General features: G+C 33.8%; 1 protein-coding gene and 1 long non-coding RNA gene across 2 annotated transcripts; both read left to right on the forward strand.

Annotated features, from left to right (window-relative positions):
- Window positions 1-101: 101 nt before the first annotated feature.
- LOC149033348 (uncharacterized) lies at window positions 102-18,389 on the forward strand. The gene is made up of 3 exons (XR_016175774.1): window positions 102-580; window positions 15,175-15,312; window positions 16,396-18,389. It is a non-coding gene; the product is annotated as an uncharacterized LOC149033348 (long non-coding RNA).
- LOC149033349 (uncharacterized) lies at window positions 9,621-11,000 on the forward strand. The gene is made up of 2 exons (XM_089169764.1): window positions 9,621-9,711; window positions 9,792-11,000. Exon 2 carries the CDS (start codon window positions 9,798-9,800, stop codon window positions 10,998-11,000), a length of 1,203 nt encoding a protein of 400 aa, XP_089025890.1. The 5' UTR covers window positions 9,621-9,711; window positions 9,792-9,797.
- Window positions 18,390-19,982: the final 1,593 nt, after the last annotated feature.

The raw sequence follows: 19,982 nt of genomic DNA on the forward strand, positions 1-19,982 counted from the left end.
ACAACGTATACATCAACCGATGTATCGTGTTAACCCGACTAATCACGCAAAGATAATTTTAGTTTCGTCGAATAATTTATCTCATAGTTAATAACCTTGAAAGTTTTGGTTTTTTCTTTTTAAGTTTATTGCAGATCGGCCAAAACGTCGAAGAAAAGACTTTCAATATATTACGAACATGAGTTAGTTGCAATCGTTTGGGTCACGTAACGTGACGTTTACGAGTTTAGCTACTGTTTTCCATTTCGCACGCAAACATAGCTGACTTTTTCAAGTCGTAAGGTCAATGAAATATTCTTTCGAGTAAGACTTTTCTTCCTGAACTAAAAATCTAAAAATCAGGAACAGATAGGAAACATGGCGTATAGATGATAATGACTCAAACACTGACGCAACTATCATAGTACGTATGCGTGCATGCATGCAAACACTTATTCCATCGTCCGATTATTTAGCAAATCTGTTTCTCGTGTAACGCCGAACAAAAACTTGACGGCGTACACGCGAGCTCGCGAGAATGCTCCTTCGTGACGAACCCGGCAGCGGACTCGACGAGGATAATGAAGGAGTCTTATACATTGTAGGTAACATCTTACAGATAATCGTCTCGTGTATCCAATTCGAAAGGAAGAGAAAGAGAAAAAGAGAGAGAGAAAAAGAGAGAATTCAAGTATTAAAAAAAGACTGACAAGAATTTCCATAAGGAGAAACGCTTTTGTAAAAGATACTTTCGAGTTGAAAAGAACGCCTAGGTAATTTGTTTAAATTTATTATCTCTCGATAATGATCGTTAAAGTAATAATTGACCTATGAACTTTTACCTTTCACGATCGTCTATCCTATTAACGAGAGACATGCGCGTTCAATCAATAATCAAATTTTAGCCGTGACTCTTAAAAAGGCAACAACAACTCATTCAAATTTCCCGGGTAAACTCGAAACAATTACTCGGTCGATAAGTGACAATCTTGACAATGTCGATAATTACGTAGAGAATAAGAATGTAACGCCTCATATCGGTAATTTTACAAACTAGAAATAAATCTCTATGAATGTCCGTTAGATGGCAAACATAGTGAGGAAATTTAAGTGTTTCTTATCGTCTCTAAACAACAATTAATTTCAAATGAACATTTCCTTGATTACGGTAAACTATATTTTACTTTCAAATTAATGAATCTAAAAAAAGAAGAAGTCCAAATTCGAAAATAACAAATTACTTTACGTACTGTTCAATCATCTTTCATTAAAATAATCCAATCAATGAAACCGCAGATTATACGGTAATCTCATCGGTATCCTCATGAATTAGATATCGGACAAGTTAATGAAAATTTTCCGAAACCATTATATTTAATAATAGAGATCACACATTATCAAAACAAAAGAAAATAGAAAAGGGCCCGCATTGTATTCCTCCTTCCCAATGATCCAAATTTTAACTAATATCTAATACAAGTGATTTTAAATCTAGCATCTAGATGGAGAACATTGTTTCAGTTCAATGATACTGTTCTATCAAATTATTCCCCAAGTGGGAATGATACTCGAGTTTGTTCGTGACAAGAATTCGATCGTCATTGCCAAAGCCAGTTAATGTACAAAATAAAATTTACAATTATGGAATGCATAAAAGTATTTTATATACATCAAAAAAGAACAGTTTTTCTACCTATAAGAGGGCTGAAAAGTTCCGAGCCTATTATGCAGAGAGATGCAAATTATTGTCATGATTTTTGAAAGAGATCGCGTTTAAATTTACAATTAAAGGAGGGCTGAAAAATTCTGAGTCTTACTTTTGAAAGCATTTTACAAAATAAAACTTGTAATTTAACCAATGTTCAAGTAATTCTAAATGTAGCGATTGGAAAGAGAACATTGTTTCAGTTCAGTCATACTGTTCTATCAAATTATTCCAAATGGGAATGATACTCGAGTTTGGTCGCGACAACAATTCGATCGTCAGATGCAACGTAGACGAAAGAAGGGCATCCGAGATGCAATAGGAATATGAAGAGGGTAAAAGCGGAGGGGAGGATAAAGGAAGGGTTTGGGTTTGGAGGAAGAGGAAGAGGAGTATGTCTTCGGCGATGCTCGATTTTAAGCTCGCGTAGCTTGTAGAGGCGTTTACCGGTGCGCGTTTATAACCGTCCGTGGATTAGTAACGCGGTATGCGCGATGCACGATGTTTAATGCATGCCGTTCGAAACGCGTTCGTTGGGGGCGTGGAAAATTGAATTGGAATTTGGATCGATACGCGACAGGACCCATAGGAACTTTGCTTATTCGATATCTCGACCAGTCCCTGACTAGTAAAATCGATCTAGGAGATGGGGACGATTTAAAGACTGCTATAGAATTTGCATGAAATTTTTTTATTTGTTTTAAAAAGAAAAATCATTGTTTTTTATGTTAATCTTAATTGATCTTTTAATTTAAAATTGATTATTTTAATTGAAGAGCTTTTGTTATATATTCTAATTGTTTGTATACGTGATTTAATTATAAATAATTGTTAAGATTGTAGATACAAAAAAGATCCGTTTGTAAATTTGAATTAAATTGTATATAAGGATTGAACTAAAATTTTAATTATTTGCTCTTTTCATTTATTGAAACAAATCTTATCAAAATTTTATCTTTCTCTTTTTTTTTATTTCAATTTATCAGAGAAGTATAGATGCACATCAGAGATAATTGTACATACTGTGTAGTTGGTCATGTAATTTTATATTTAGTTTGTTAATAGTAGAAATAAAGGAAGAGTATCCTCGTTAATGCTGCGCATCAGAAGCCAACACAGCGTCCTACTCGTTAGCTCGAAAATACTATTTTGTATATGTGTATGTGTATGTCTATGTGTACTTTGTGTTTCTCTTTCTCTTTCTCTGTCTCCCTTTCTCTTTGTCTTCCTTGAACGTAGTTTCCTCTAGTGGCCACATTTTCCAACTTGCACAAACTAACCGCGGATTGGTCGAGTCACTTAAACTGGAGATGGTTGGAGAGGAAAAGCGAAACCGGAAGCGGCCAGTCGCGAACGCGGAATCCTCTCGAAATTGCCGTTGGCTTGTTGCTGCTGTTCTTCTTGAGTGTATGTATGTATGTATATGTATATGTTAGAAGTACAGCAAGAGAATAGAATTTCCTCTTGAAAGTCAATCTACCTTCGTTCGTCTGTAAGAGAAACGTTGTACGTGTACAAAAGATGTTAGGGAGACACAATTAAGCCCAGAACAATTCTACGTCCAATACGAACTCATACAAATCCTTAAATTTGTCCACAAGAAAAAAGAAAACAGTCATTCTACCTTATTCAATTTATCATTTAATTGAATTTAACATATAACAAAAATTGAAAATTAAAAAAAAAATCACCGTTAAATTATAAACAAATTGTATAAGAGCATTGTGCTATAATTTGACCAATCAAAACCTCGCAATTCAATATTGTAACGTTGTACTTTGATAGATAAAAAAATGAGAAAGAAAACTTTATTAATTGTTTGATCAAATTCAAGCAATTTTCTGATCCTAAATTAGAAAATTTACAAAATTTGTTTGAAATCATTTTTTAATTTTAATTTTCTAATGTAGTTGTTCTAAGAACAAGAGATAGATAGATAGATAGAGAGAGAGAGAGAGAGAGAGACTACTATTCTGAGTTCGTTGAAATCAGTTTGAAGAAACGAAATTAGAAAGAGAAGTTCTCGTAGTTCGAAATAGATTTCCCTCTCCCCCCACCCCACCCCTACCGTCATTCCACCATTGGAGTATACGCAAACGAAAGGGTTGTAGGAAAATAGTCTTCAACCTCTTCTTCTAGCTTGTTCGGACGAGCAACCCCAAAAGTCCGAGGAAGGATTTATAAGAGAAAATACACGCAATAAAATCGCAGGTACACGAACGGTAACACTAATACGCACGCAATAAAAATCATACGTAGTGTGGTGTGCAGTGTGTCGTGCAAGAATATAAATTCACTCTTGGACAAACGGCGAGAATCCTTTTGCATTTTTTTTTCTTTTTTTTTTTTATATTTATTGAACAGAAGTAGAGGAAGAAAAAGAATAAGAAATAGAAGCAGTGGTAGTAGAATAAGGGCAGGGTGGTTCGTCCTTCCCGACAGTGTGCTTAGATTTAAATATTATCTTGTAAAAAGGGGGATGGGTTTAATGCATTTATAATTGTAGACGGGAGTGTAAGGGCGGGCTTAGGTCATCGGTCGGACATCAGTGACCCTTTAGAATGACCCCGAAGAAAACGGGGTCACTGTCCACCACGTTCTACGTAACCTTTTCCTTTGCCTAAAGGATGGACAGTTATAGTTAGGAGCAGGGAAGCAAGCGAGTCGATCGACACCAGTTCGTGTTCCAGATATGAGGCACGGGCCTTACCGGTTTTTACAACACTATTCTTTCAAGCTTCTTCTTCTTTTTTTTTAAAGACCGACACGCCAGCGCAAACCTTACCTTCCTCCCTCTTTTCTTTCCCTCTTTGACCCTTCCGTCCCATCCTTAGTTCTTTTCGGCCCTACAACGATAAAAGTGTCCTTAAAGCGAGAAGCTTTCAGTTACAACCTGAACCAAAAAAAAACCAACTTGACAGATTTTTTTTCTGACACACTTCCATTTAATCTTTAAACATCTTCCTCTTTTAATTAGGGTTAATTTTGTAATCATCATTTTTATTTCTAATACCTATGCTTTTACTTTGGTTAAGAATTATTTAAGATATCATTAGTACAGTAATTTAATTAATTTAACTTAGTAGTTATTTTTGTTAAATATTTTAATTGGGTGTGACGTTGCAATCTAACGGTTGGTAGGAAAATAGAAACTCAACCCTTGCGAAAAGTGGGGTGTCTCCCTCTATCTATTTCTTGTGTTCTCAGCAATGGTATCCTTTTCGATGTTTCTTCGCGAACATTTATATGTACTCGGACCCTTTTCTAATTGTTTGGGAGGCTAAGTGAGACACACGTCGTATGCATTACGCATGAATATTCGCCAATGTCTGTTCTAACTCTCATTCCTTCTCTTTCCTTCTCTTTTTATCTTTCTTTTTCTCACTCTAGTGTTTTATTCTACGACACGACGGCCCGTATTATTAGTGTCCTCAGTCGACTCAGCCCTTTTCCTCGCGGCCATTACCTTTCGTCCACCTTGGTCCGAGCATTGTTCTTCTAATTTATGCCAAGGTGCTTTCTAACCCAGTCTCCTATCTCTCTTTCTTTATATTTTATATAATTTTTTTTCTTTTTCTTTTTTTTTTATATTCTACGATACCGAAGCTTTTGAATTATGGAGTTGGCGGTAGTAAATCTTTGGGGCTAATTGAATTATTGCCCTGAAATATCTCTACGCTCGTTTTCGAAAGTGGACTTCTTCTTCCTTCTTTATTCCGTTCATTCGTTCGTTGGTTCATTCGTTCGTTCATTCGTTGGTTCGCGTTTACACTTCCTTTGTGCGAGATCGATCGGGTACGTCGTTGTTTTTAGGGAACGGACTTCTCCGTGTCTCGCGGCTACAAATTCTCCCGAGACTTTCGTAACCGTGAGAGAGAAGGAAGTAAGTGAGAGAGAGAATGGGAGAGACTACTCGTAAGTATTTTTCTTTTTTTTTTGTATACACCGAGTCCTTTGTACAGATTTTTTCTTTTTTTTACCTTTTACTGCAATAATTTGCCCAATCCCCCCAAAAAAGAGACGAAAAAAAAATATGTATAACAGAACAACAACGGTGTTTTTTTTTAGAGAGTAACGCAATCTTTGTCTGACCGAAATTTTTCCTATTTGTTTTCTTTTTTATCGTGTTTTTTTCTTCTTTTTTTTTTTGTTTTGTTTTAAATGTCGATTAGGTTTCGCATAAACCTATCGATGGTATTTTATTGAGAATGAAAAACGAAAGACGGGTGGGCCCGAAATTTAATCGACAAACCATTACCGAGTTCCAAGAAACCCTCGTAGGATTTATTCGATCGACTAGGTTATTATGAGATATTAGTCGCTTATATCTGTGAATATTACGACGATGACACGATGACATTAATATGATAATTCGAATTTATACGATACGCCAACGTAATTTCCACGCTCAAGTCCGATAATTTTAGTGCTCGTGCGTACCGCGTTTCTCTTTTGAAATCGTTGCTATATTATAATAAACAAGAAAGAGGAGAAAGAAGAGACAAGAGAAGGGAGGAGGAGGAGAAGGAGGCTGTGAGTTAATCAATTTTTGAAGCGTTAATTTCTTCCTGTCATTTACGAATCGAACATTGTTGTTACGACACTCTAATAACTTCTCCAACGTGGACTTGACGTTTCTACGAAATTTCGAATAGTTAATTAGCCTTTCCCAGAATCGAGGAACCAGCTATGCTTGAGAATCTTCTTGAGAATCGATAAAAAGATCCTCCGGCGTTGAAAGCGCTCGCGATTCGTACTTTCGATCGTTTAGTTCTCCAATTTTGATTTAATACTAGTCTCCTACCAACAAAATAGTACAAAATACATAAATTTTGACACACTAAGGACGAACGTAATCAACGTACTCATTTTTTATGGTATACCTTGTGCCATGGTGAAATAGCGGTAAACAGGTTGGAAAATCAACCGTTGCAACAAAAACGTTGCTCAAATTACAAAGTAGACATCAACTTCAACCTTGTGTAAGTGAATTTTATCTTTTTTTTTCAACTTACAAACACACATTGATACTTTCTTACATCCTCCTGAACACGTCATGAAGTGTCTTTCGGGGGAAAAAAAAATATGGATAGGATTCCGTTACAGTATCGTGAAACGGTAGCAGGACTTTATTAAGAAGCAACCCGGAATCACAACGGATATCAAGGAGCCAGGAGAGTGACCTAGGGGCACCCTGAACAACAACGGATACTATGGACGACCCTAAATTAATATTCAAATCCGTATCAACGGTTCATACATGGACATGCATGCAGTGCCTCAAGCAATTCTTCTTTTCCAACGGATGGACTTTTAAAACTATTGTCACGTGGGACTTTTAGATACACGTGCTTGCCATATGCATGTTTGATGTACGTTTCAAACGAGGAGGACTATCTTGAGGACTCCTGTCTTTTCCTCATTGTTCACCTTGCGTTTTTTCCTTCACTATGATTCGTTTACTCTTCTTTTGGACAATCCTCCCCACCTATGTCCTGAATCATGATCGACCATTGGTCACATTTTATTGCAATGAAATCTTATACTCGTGATTTCGTTTCTTTTCTTTTTTTATTTTAAATTTGTTCTTGAAAATTACATTACATAATTTGAAATTTTATAAACCGTTACGAATTGCGCGACTTTAGCCAAATTTCCACGCTACTTTGTCCTGCCTCGTAACATCCGATCTTTCGTTAATAAATCATTCAAAAAAAAACAAAACAAAAAAAAACAGAAAAGAAGATCACATTTAGGTTAGTAAAAAAAAAGTCAAAACGTGCGAGTAAATATAGTTGAAACGGGGGCTCTCCATTTTTGGTTAAATTGCGGACAAATGAGAGCGTCTCAATGTGCGAAACGATGTCCTTAGCAAAAAAAAAAAAAAAAAAAAAAAACAAGAAAAAAAATTTGATGGAAAAACCGACGAGAGACGGATTCGATTGAAAAAGAAATAGAAAAGAAAACTTTGATTCCCCAAGTCATGTTACAAAGTATCGTAAAGATGGAAAATAAAAATATAAATGAAAAATCTAAAAAAAAAAGAGAAGGGGAAGGGAACAAAAATGAACGGGAAGGGAGGAAAAAGATATGGAACCGCAAGAGAAACGAGATGAAGAGAGATGAAAATAAGGGAGAAGGAGCAGAAGAGCGAAGAATTGAAAACGGCACGCAAGCGTATTGTCCTCCCATCGAGAGGAATCGTGAAATACGATCGCCTTTTAGTAAAATGAGACCAAAATATAGGGTGTCTGCCCCGCGCTTCCCTCTTTTTATCATTCCCTCTCTTTCCCTATCACTTTTTTCCCCCCGTAAACTCTCTCTTCTTTCTTTATCTCGATAGTTTTTCTACAATCTATTTATCTCTTTCTCTCTCTTTCTCTCTACTCTCTATTTCTTCCACTTCTTTCCACCGTTTCATATGAACAATACGAAAATGTCCGTGAAATGACCATTCCTTGACACGTTTCTCTCTTTTCACCGAAAAAAAATCGTATTATTCGTCGAAATGTTAGGTGCATTAGTGCACCCCTTAATTTTTTTTTGGTTTTGGATACTTGATATTTTTAGATTATCACGTGGTTGATGATCAATTTACCGAGAAAAAGAAATTAATGGATTTTCTTGCATTTTTATCAAGATATGGGATTCAATGAATTTTTCTACGATGCAATAAAAATAATGAAACTATCGTTTTACAACACACAATTCCTCATACGAGCAATTAAATTTTATTTTAATTAAACATTAAATATTTATCTTCGTTGTATTGAAAAAAAAAAGAAGAAAACAAGAACAAATATCCTATAACATAAATGTATATAACACTTAAGGTATTTTAATCGCATTATAGGAGAATTTAATAGTTTCTCTATAGATTAGAAATACTTCGATTGTTATTCTAAACGAATGGAATTTAGTTAACGATATTACTTGTCACCCAAATGGAAACATATCGAGGAATCCATACGAAGCTTCTACGTGAGTTTTCGATAATTGAAGTTTTAATCGCACAGTTCTATATACATGTATATTCATACTTTGATAGTTTCACCGATAACGAAACAAATTTAGAGAGGAATTCTAGTCCGTAGGAAAGCGCCGTTACTATGAAACTTTAGAAACGAAAAGGTATGGCTTTCCACAGTCCATAATTGCCGAGTGTAGCAGCATCAAGTTTGTTCCAACATCGTTGCCAAGTCTTAGATGTTCGAGGTTCTCACCCCCTTTTTCTCGAACATAACTACGATCATTATACACTTGTTATGTAATTTAACCAATTATTATCTTCAATCATAAATTTCGAAAAAAAGGAAATAAATAAAACATATCCCTACTATCAATATGTGTTATCACATACGTTACACGAACATTTATTTATAAGTTTAAATATTATAAATCAATATTTTTTGTAGTTTTTCCCCCCTTTTGAAAATAAGATAAGAATACGTTTATTAAATACGTTTATTAAATACGTTTATTAAATACCTTATGAATGTAAGAATTAATTTTGTTTATTAAATTATTATAGGATTTGACTTCGATACTTTTCTAAGAAAACAAAATTGTTTAACTTGAGAACCTCTTTCAAGAATCCTTTTTCTTTTTCCCCCGCACACTCTGTTGTCCACTGTTCAAACTAGAAGCAAAGGAAATTCTTTCTTCTTTCAAATGCGCTTTTGGGCATTTGCTGGTAACGCCAACAGATTCGAGACGTACTCAGCTAACATTTTTAAGATCAGCTCGTGTCTTAACACTTCAAAAAAAAAATTCTCTTATCATTTTTTTATTTATTTTACTCAAAAAGCACTGTAAAAATTTTTACAAATATAAAAATTCATTACGAATTAATATTAAACAATATTATTATCCAAATTAACAATTTTCTAGCCAAGATAATAAATAAAAGTCGTGAATAATAAATAATTATTAATGATTCGGATTTGAGACACCGAAGCGAGTAGACGTGTCACGCGCGAGTTAGAACGCGAGTGTAAACAAACCGTGATTATAGTGAATGGTTCAAGGTATTAATTTAAAGTTCCACTGTAAAATTTAACTGCTATCTTATAAGTGAATAAATAACGCATTCAAACTGCTTTTGCAGTTTGAAATGCAAGAACAATCCAACAACATGGCTTCTGACAACAGGGGTCAATTATATAAAACTGCACTACAAAAAAATACAGCATCATACGCCAATGTTACCTCTCAATACACCAGTCCAAAGAAAGAACAAGCAATAATACTTGACTCAATCGAAGGTTTTTCTAATGATGATTATATTGATGGTTTAGAGAATATTATAAATCCTCTGGAAATACGCTACATTTCTAAAATATCTGGCGCTCGTGTATGTATATTTCTATCCAGTGAAGCTTTAGTTGATACTCTTATAAATAAAACTGTGCAAGTTAAAAACATGAAATTAAAAGTAAGACCGTTAATTGAAAAAAATAAAAGAGTAGTAATATCTAACGTTAATCCAGTCATTCCGAATTCAGTGTTACTTGAAGAACTTAAACATGCAGGCATCAATCCAGTATCAAACATACATAGCTTAAGAGCAGGATTAATAAAACCAGGCAGGGCACACATTCTTTCCTTTAGACGACAATGTTACATAAGAGAAGAAGAAGAAAGTTTATTACCAGAGTCGCTTCAAATCAGCTTTGACAACGTTACGTATTGGATTTTCTTAAGCACAGATACAACACATTGTTTTCTTTGTAAACAAAGCGGCCATATAGCTAAGACGTGTAATAAATACACTGAAGACGTAAGTTTGAATACGAATAACAACAACGATACGTTAACAGCAGATAACTTAACGGACACTTTGAAACCAAATAAACTTGTAAACACATTGAAAAGGCCACCTTCTTCTACTGTATCAGAAGTAACTACAGAAAATCAAGTATTGTATGAAACAGCTAAAAAACTCTTAGAGAAACCATCTGAGGAATGGTGCTTACCTAAGCCTAAGTCCAAAAAAACAAAAATAGTTCATGATCATTCGAATGACTCTCAGTCAGATATGTCAGATGTGGAAAGTAATATAAATCATCAAGAGGCACTTTTACCAGCAAAATTAGCACTGGAAAATTCAAGAGAAAAATGTATTATTCCCTTTACAGAATTTGAAGAATTTTTCGCTGCTTCATATGGCGTTCATGACGTTATAGACTTAGCTAAAAAGTACACTGAAAACTCAAGACGCTTAGCTGATATGATTGATAAAATTTATCCTCACGTTATACATCGAAGTGCTAAATCAAGGCTTAGTAGAATTAAAAAAAAACTTTTAAGAATGTAAGTGCTGCCTTATACAATTTTAATACTTATTAAAATGGCTAAGTTGTGTGATAAAAATTTAAAAATACTATACTGGAACTGTCACTCTATTTCTGAAAAAGAAGAAGAAGTACGTCACTTGCTAACTGACTTAGACATTCTAATATGTGTCGAAACATGGCTCACCAAAAACATCGAATTTCCTGGATTTAGAACATTCCAAAAAAATAGGCTACATTCAAGAGGAGGAGGTATTCTAATTTTAGTACGCAAAAACCTGATATGCTATGAAATTAAAAATTTAAGAGTGCCGGACATAAGTGTTGAATTAATGGGAATAAGTATTCAAAATGTTAAACCTGCCATTGATATATTTGCGTGTTATAGAGCCCCAGGTGGAATCTTATCTGAGTCACAGTGGGATACGGTTATTAATAATATAGATAATACTAAATTTACTCTCTTCGCGGGAGATTTTAATTCACACCATACAATCTGGAATTGTCCAAAAAATGATTCTAATGGTGAAAATTTACTAGAAAGTATTAATAAATCTAATCTTTTATTACACAATACAGATACTATAACATACATTCGCGAACCAATTAACTATACATCCAATTTAGACCTCATTTTTTCTAGTATTAATCTAGCTGATAAATTACATGTACAGGTCAAAGATGAAACTTGTGGCTCCGATCACTTTCCTGTTAATATAGACGTAAATATTCAAAAATCGGTTTATAATAAAAGAAGTTTCAGACTTAAATCTATGAAAACTAATTGGACCCTATTTCTAGAAGTATTGGAATTAAATTATGTAAAATTATTTACTGTAGAGTATGAAAGCTCTAACGCAAGCTCAAAATATTCAATTCTCACTGATTTAATAGTTAATGCACTTCAAAAAAGCACTCCAGAGAAAAAACTTGTCAATAATAATATACACAGAAATCCTGTTTCTTGGTGGGATCCAGAGTGTGAAAAAGCCTTAAGACTCAGAAAAGCTTCTTTTAAAAAATGGCGGTTTTCCAAAAGTATGAATGATCTTATAGATTATAAAAAGAACTGTGCTATTGTAAGACGTTTATTCAAAACAAAACGTAGAGAAAATTATAAAAAATTTGCAGAAAAAATCAATATACATACTAGTCAAAGCTACGTTTGGAATACTTGTAAAATAATGAAAAATAAATACACAAGAATAAGGCCTTGTCACACAACAGAAAACCATCAAACCGATGATTGTTTATTAGGCACAGCCCTAAATAAAATTAGTCCATCTTGGTGCCATACTGATCCTAATTTTTTACCAAATTGTGAAAAGAATGAAATGCTTAGTAAATCATTTAATTTCTCAGAATTTAATATTGCCTTAGATAGTAGAAACATACATTCTAGTCCGGGTATGGATGGAATAGACTACGAAGTGCTAAAAAAACTACCTGTTAAATATAAACTTATCCTATTAGACATATTCAATGAAATGTATAGTACTAATAACTACCCTGTTTCTTGGACAGACGTATATGTACATTTTGTCAAAAAACCAGATGGTACAAGCATGAGACCAATAAGTCTAACGCAGTGTCTATGTAAACTCTTTGAAACGTTAATAAAAAATCGTTTGCAATGGTGGGTTGAGAAAAAAAATTCTTCCAAAAAGCCAAATCGGATTTAGAAAAGGGCAATCAACATCAGATAATCTATTAAGTCTAGCCCTTCAGGTAGAAGAATCATTTATTAACAAAAAAGACACTTTAGCTGCTTTTCTTGATGTCAGTGGAGCATTTGACAATGTCAACATTGAAATTCTATTACTTAAAATCGCACAAATAGGCTGTCCACAAGAATTGACTAAATTTATAAAATTTATTACATCCGAAAGATCAATATACACTGATAAAACAGGTAATAAAGCTAGAAAAGTTTATAAAGGAGTGCCTCAAGGTGGTGTGCTTAGTCCCCTACTATACTGTATATATGTTTCTAACGTTATTGATAGGATTCCAAAAAGTGTAAAGATATCACAATTTGCAGATGACATTGCACTTTACTGCAATAGAGGTTCTTTTGAAACAAGTAAAAGACTGCTTGAAAAAGCGTTAAAACAAATGTTCGAAAATCTTTGTGAACTGGGGCTCTCTTTAAACGAGTCAAAAACAATTTTTATACATTTTAACAATCGCAACATTAAGCCTGGCGAAACTAAAATAAATATTAACAATACGATCATAAAATCTAGTAACCACGCACGATTTCTTGGAGTTTTATTTGACTATAAATTAACATTTAAAGAACATGTAAATAAAGTATTGAACAAATGTACAAAAGCAATAAATATCATTAAATTCTTGCGAGGTACTAAATGGGGTGCAGATCCTGAAACTCTAATTATTATGTATAAAAGTTTTGTACGATCAATCATTGATTACGCTAGCTTTGTCTACTTTCCCATACAAAAAACTCAAATAGAGAAACTAGAAAAATTACAATATATGGCTATAAGACTAGCCTTAGGATACAGAATCAGCACCCCAACTAATATTCTTATCTCCGAATCAAAACTAACCTTTATACAAGAACGTACTATATATTTATGCAATAGTTACTTGTACAAGATTGCCTCAAATACTAGTTTAAACATATATGAAAATGTTTTTGATTTTAAAAAACAGATAGAATGTAAGGAACATTTGTTTGTAAATAATAAACGTATTTTTGTGAATTGCATAAAAAATATCAATCAAGTAGACTCTCTTATATTCAAAAGCGATTACTATATCTGTTACAAGCATGCATATGATATAATAATAGGTGATATAAATATCGATTTCGAATTTGGTAAAAAATTAAAAAGTTCTAATGATCCTAACTTGCTGGTGGACGAACTTACTAAAGATAGAAATACGTATGCAATATATACTGATGGGAGTAAATCAGAAAATTCTAACTCTGTTGGTAGCGCTTGCATCTGTCCGAAATTAAATATAAGTATTCTGACTAGCTCCAACAAACATGCTTCAATATTTACTGCTGAATGCATAGCCTTATCGAATGCAATCGACATTACTTTGAATCGTCCACACTGTAACTTTTTAATTTTTACTGATTCTTTAAGCACTTTAGTTTCATTAAAAAATTGTAAAAATAGTGTACATACAAACCCTTATATATACGAAATCAAAAAGAAAATCCTTGCATCAAACAAAAAGCGCAATGAAAATTGTAAAATTAAGCTTGTCTGGGTACCGTCCCATATAGGTATCAAAGGTAATGAAGAAGCTGATGCTAAAGCTAAATTAGTATCTGGAAAACCCTTCTCAACTCATGTTAAAATTCCGTATACTGACTTCAAAGAACTAGCAAAAAAAAGCTTTTACGGCCACTAATAACATAATTATTGAAGAAGGTCGTACAAAAGGTTCTGAATTCTTCCAAAAGTATCATAACACTAAAGCGAAACTTTGGTTCAAAAATAAAAAATTACCACGTAAATTTATAGCTACAATTAACAGATGTAGATCTGGCCATTATAGTTTAAATGCATCGTTAATAAAAATCAATGTCACTAATGATCCGTCTTGTAATTGCGGTTACCAACAACAAACTCTTGACCACATACTTTGGCAGTGTCCTCTGTATGAGGAACAACGAAAAAAGTTTAAAAAGAGGCTTCACAAAGTTAAACTAGCCCAACCTCTAGCATCTTTTGTTTTGCTCCATTCTCCTACAAGGTATATTTGTAATAGTTTCTGTAATTACCTCGAAGACTGTAATCTTAACTTGTAGGCATGCGATTATAAAGTAATGTATTTGTATATCTTCTTTTTTCAATAAACTACACAAAATAATCTCTCTTTAGAGATTAAAATTGTTTATATAAAAAAAAAAAAAAAAAAAAAATAATTATTAATCTTATTGTTAGTGAAATATACAAAAAAAAAATTGATTTTTAATAGATTAATATAAACCAATTACAATGAAATATGAAAAAATTTTAAAATAAAATAAAAAAAAATAATAAAATTAAAAAATGTATAGCTATTACCGAAATTAAAATAATTCTATACCAAAGAGTTAACAAAAAAATATTAGAAGAGAATAGAAAAAGACAGTGTGTGTCCCGTTTATGGATGAAAATTGATGGCTAAGCATACTACGGTCTTTGAATGCATTTTTTTCTTTTTTTCCAGATATCATTACACTAAAGGGGCAGATGCAGCATCATCTCCCTTGGAGCCACCCTTCGTGCATCATCGTAGTCTCTTGCCGAACGAACGAACGAACGTACGAACGAACGTACGAACGAACGAACGAAGGAACGAACGAACGTACGTACGAACGAATGAAGATCCCCTCCTCTTCATTCAACCCACCGAGTAGAATGGAGCCAGAACAATCTTCCCTTTATGGGAGACATAGGAAGCTATTCGAATCCTGGGAACCGTTTTTCTTTTTCTTTATCTTTTGTCTTCTTCTTCCTCTTCTTCTTTTCTGTCTTTCCAAGTGCAATTATTTTCACAGCTTGGCGTCCTCTTATACAATGACACTGACAATGCTCTTCCAAGAAAATACTAAAAAAATTTCGCCTAAAGCACGTGTTCATATTTTTCTTTTTTAATTTTTTCTATTATTTTTTTGAAACATTACCGTCGTAACTTAAAATTTGAGAATGAATTTCAAGATATTCATAATTTATGTTGCATATTTTTCAGCGAAATATTAACTAAGGAATCAAGTTTCCTAAATTTTGTGGGAATGCTAAAGTAAAAGGAGTTTTTCTTCATGTTTCCTATTAAGCCTTTTCCAAATAGTTTCAAATTATTTTTTGATTAATGATTTAATTCATTACCCATATCCTGACTGTTAATATGCCTATCTTGCTGAATTTTTTCTATCATTTCATTGATTAGAACGAGGTGCACATTTGGCATTTAAATTTAATATTGTAAATGATATTACATTATATTCATAAACATTTTTTTACAAACTTAAATCCCATTTTTCCACTTATTATAATAACATTTTTAAATAAATCGAATTATATTTTTTCTTTATCACTTATTTTTAAGATACGATCACTTGTAAAAGGATCAGCTTATATTGAACAATTTTTTCGGATTTTTCTACGATGTGTTAGCTTTTAAACGTGTACAAATATTGAAAGATCCGATTAATACTATCAAAGTTATGCGACTCGAAAGCCATTGAGCAAAAAAATTCGAAAAACCTTTTTTACCTACATGATAATATTTAATGCAAAAATTAACATATCGTTTAAAATCGTTTTTGAATAACTTAATATTATAAAATCAACATGAAAATGTAGTGAATTGTCGTTAAGATAATCCAACATCATACGTTTGAAATTCAGCATAATGAGGAGTGTGCATTATCTTTCGGTTTCTGCGCAGGTGCATTTTACTTGTACCGTCCATGTGCATCGATTCGGCAGGCGCAACAAGTGCACGCCGGTAGTTTCTTCTGATACCGCAGCTGTTCCAAACTCCATGGATATGCAACAGAAGGCATATGGAATAAAACTAAAGGGTGTACGAGTTACGTGATTCGAATATCTTGTTTTACGTTATTATTATAAAATGCTTGACACACTATATCATCCCATCGAAAAAGAAAAAAAGAACCAATCGAAAAAATCTCGTGGGGAAAGATTTCGTCAAAATTTCGTCACTGGTCGTGAGTATAAATAGCACAGGGCTGTGTTTCTTTTGGGATAAGGAAAGAAAAGAAAAGAAAGGAACGAGAAAGGAGTTATAACCGTGGGCTATGTTAATGGGATCCATGAAATTCCGCAACAGGTTCATTTCTCCAAGGAGTATTCGTGACAATGTGGTACCGCGCGAAGATCCACAAATTCACCGAGAAATATGTTCCAACGAACGTCGACTATTTGTCATTAAAATACTTGATAAATACGCCATTTCTGTGTCTTCCTTTACCATTCATTTTCAACCTGAAATCGTTTAAAATTACAACAAAAAACTAAGAATGAAATTTTCGGCATACGATAAGGGAAAAGCATCCGATTACTTCGGAGTCCATTTACACTGTCGAAAAATCTGTAATTTCTCTGATTTATAGACTTGTTTTTCTTCTCCTTTTTTTCTTAAGAAACTAAATCGCACATTGTAGAAGATTTTTCTATCTTACCAAAATGCGAGATTTCAGTATTGGTTGGTATGTTTCGTTGTTGGAAATACTTAGACTAATCTTGCAATCGATCTTAGGGTAGACTCGGGCAAAAGGCAACAGCTGCTACGTGAGAGTCAATGACGTCACTGTAGGATCTGAAAGATCACTCCCCATAACAGCATCCGACTGGAAGGAAGCGGAACGAGAATCTAGCGCGATTTGCTGTTTTCCCATTTTCCCACCCTTCCTGTTCATCATCCAAGCAGCTGCATAGAATTTCTAACCTATCTTTTTATAAGCCTCTGTTTACCCTTTTAGAAAAATCATTGTCTTTCAAATCTTCATCCGATTAATTCTCATCATCATTAACAAAAAAAAAAAAAAAATACACAGTGTTATTATAAATTTATTGCGTAGAATAAAACGGGATAAAAAGAATCGTTAATTTACGTCCTGTTTTCAGTCACATATTCGTTTTTATTACTTGTTTGGAAAGCAGTAACTCCTGAAGGAATAAGTGTGACCATTGGAGGGATTACACGCTCGTGTCTCACGGGTCAAGATCATCTAAGGACCATTAGCCTTAGTTGAGTACGTAATCCATCATGATTTTCTTACCAATGATCCTGGAAAACTTATTGAATCCGGTCTAGCGAGGTGTCCACGCGAATGCAACTGACCTTTCCTGATCCTAATTTTTCTTTGGGGAGCGACCGTTGACACAGTCCATCACCTTTACGTCTTACTCAGTTTGGAAGTATGGAAAATACCTGTGCGACCGGTAAATCTACTCTATCTACTTTCTTGTTTTTTTAGACATTGGAACGAATTGTTATTGTTCGCGTAGGAACGGAACAACCTGTAGCAAACAAGATAGCAGGCAGCAAGTAACTAACAACTAGCAAACAAGCAAGCGCGTGCTGTCCACCGTGATCGTGATCCACTCAAAGAGAAGACTCGATCGTCCAGGTCCGTATTTCCGCTTCTCGAACCGGTCAAGTAGTCGGTGGGCTGATCGCTCGACTCCGATGACCCATGGATCCCACGGGGATGACCCTATCGATGATGAACAACGATACCCCTAACTCGTGCTAACCGCCTCTATCTCTAAGCGTATCGCATATTGCTACAATATAAGGATCAAGGATACTCGATCGTAGAACTTGATAGGAACGAGTAATTAGACTCGTTAACCGTGAATACTCTTTGTATCTATTATATACTTTTATTATTCTCGACCGGATTATACTTTTGATCGTTTTATGTCATACTGAACTCATTTCCATAAAGATGACGTTATTTTTATAAATTTCCGGTTTTACTTTTTAACCGAAAGACCGACACTCATACACACTTATATATATATTATATATATAATATATTATGTTATATTATATTATAATTTTATATATATATATATAAAATTATAATATTTCTAGGATTAAATTATATTTTTAAACCTTTCATTTTATAATGCTACTTCTAAATTGTTTCAAATATTTTTAATCAATCACTAGATCATTATTAAATTTGTTATTTCAAATTAATTTTGATTTAAATATTGAAAAACAAATATATTCTTATTTTCGCATAACGCTGATAACATCGCTAGATCGAGGTTGTTTCTTCCTGGGATCAAAATTCATGCATCAGCAATACATGCACTCATACTCATATCTGTTTTTTCATCTTAACTCGAGTTTAACCAAACACAATTTATTTTCCTAATCACAATGTTTCATTCTTTATTGAACGTATAATATTGTTGTACATTTCTGTAATTCACTTTACATTCGAGTATATGAATATATGTATGTGTATGTGTGTGCGTAAAGGTACCTTAAAATCGATCGAAGTGGTCGTTTATTCGAGGAAGTATCGAGGAAAGTCGTAATTTCTTGCTAAATCCTAGAAAGCTTTGGAATGTTCCGAAAAGTGTACGTTACCAATATTTACATAGGACACCGGTCTAAGCTCGGTACACATATCCTAGGAAAAAGTAAATCACGCTTTTCCTTTCCTTTCCTTTCCATAGGTACGGACACTTACAGAAAAGTACCCGAAGGAATTTGCTTTTCAAAAGCTAACGTAATCCAGATGAGAAAATCTGAGCATAGATTGTACTCTTACATCAGATAGAGACGTTCATGGTACCTCGTCGTTTCATTTATGAACACTATGATTTTCAATTAGGAGAGAAACGTCGTCCTTTAATTTCATTCGACTTTTTATCGTCCATACGTTTTTTATCTTTAGTGTACATTTCGCGTTAGGCTAACTGCTGAAACCGCAACGTTCGTTAACATTCTTTATTTTCGAGAACAAATTTACTCGAAATGACCTTAGCTTCGTTTGAAAGATTCAAGAGTTCAAACGTTTATACTCAATCTTATCACGATTGCTATACTTTCATGTCCTTCTGTAGCCCTTATCATTCCCGTTAGATTTATTTATCAGAGGATTAAATCGGTTTGTCGTATATGGGTCGTAGAAAAGGAAACGTTGCACCTAAGGAAGAAGAAATTCTAACGAAAATTCAACGTCGAGTTCTACGAGGAGTGAATAATTTCATTCGGAATTTAATCTTTCTGACAGTTTTCCTACGATTTACATACGTGTAACGCCATCTTGTTGGGTTGCACTACTTCGGTTAAAACCGGATCGGTGTAATCTTTTACGAAGCAATCCCCCAAAATGCAATCCGATCTTTGAGTTAAAGGGGTGGCTTACAGTACGAAACGTCGCACGAAATCGTGCCAGCTTTTGATTTGCTCTCCTTCTTGTTCTTTTTTTTGTATTCTTGTTCTCGTTCAGAGGGTTACAGTCCGAAGAAGCGATATCCTAATGG

The sequence above is a fragment of the Polistes dominula genome, unplaced genomic scaffold (genome assembly GCF_049000335.1).
Source record: "Polistes dominula isolate Pdom_NZ unplaced genomic scaffold, Pdom_raw_medaka contig_49, whole genome shotgun sequence".
Taxonomy (NCBI): Eukaryota; Metazoa; Arthropoda; class Insecta; order Hymenoptera; family Vespidae; genus Polistes; species Polistes dominula.

Coding starts and splice junctions, on each gene's coding strand:
- LOC149033349 (XM_089169764.1), top strand. CDS start 9,798: ATGCAAGAACAATCCAACAACATGGCTTCTGACAACAGGGGTCAATTA.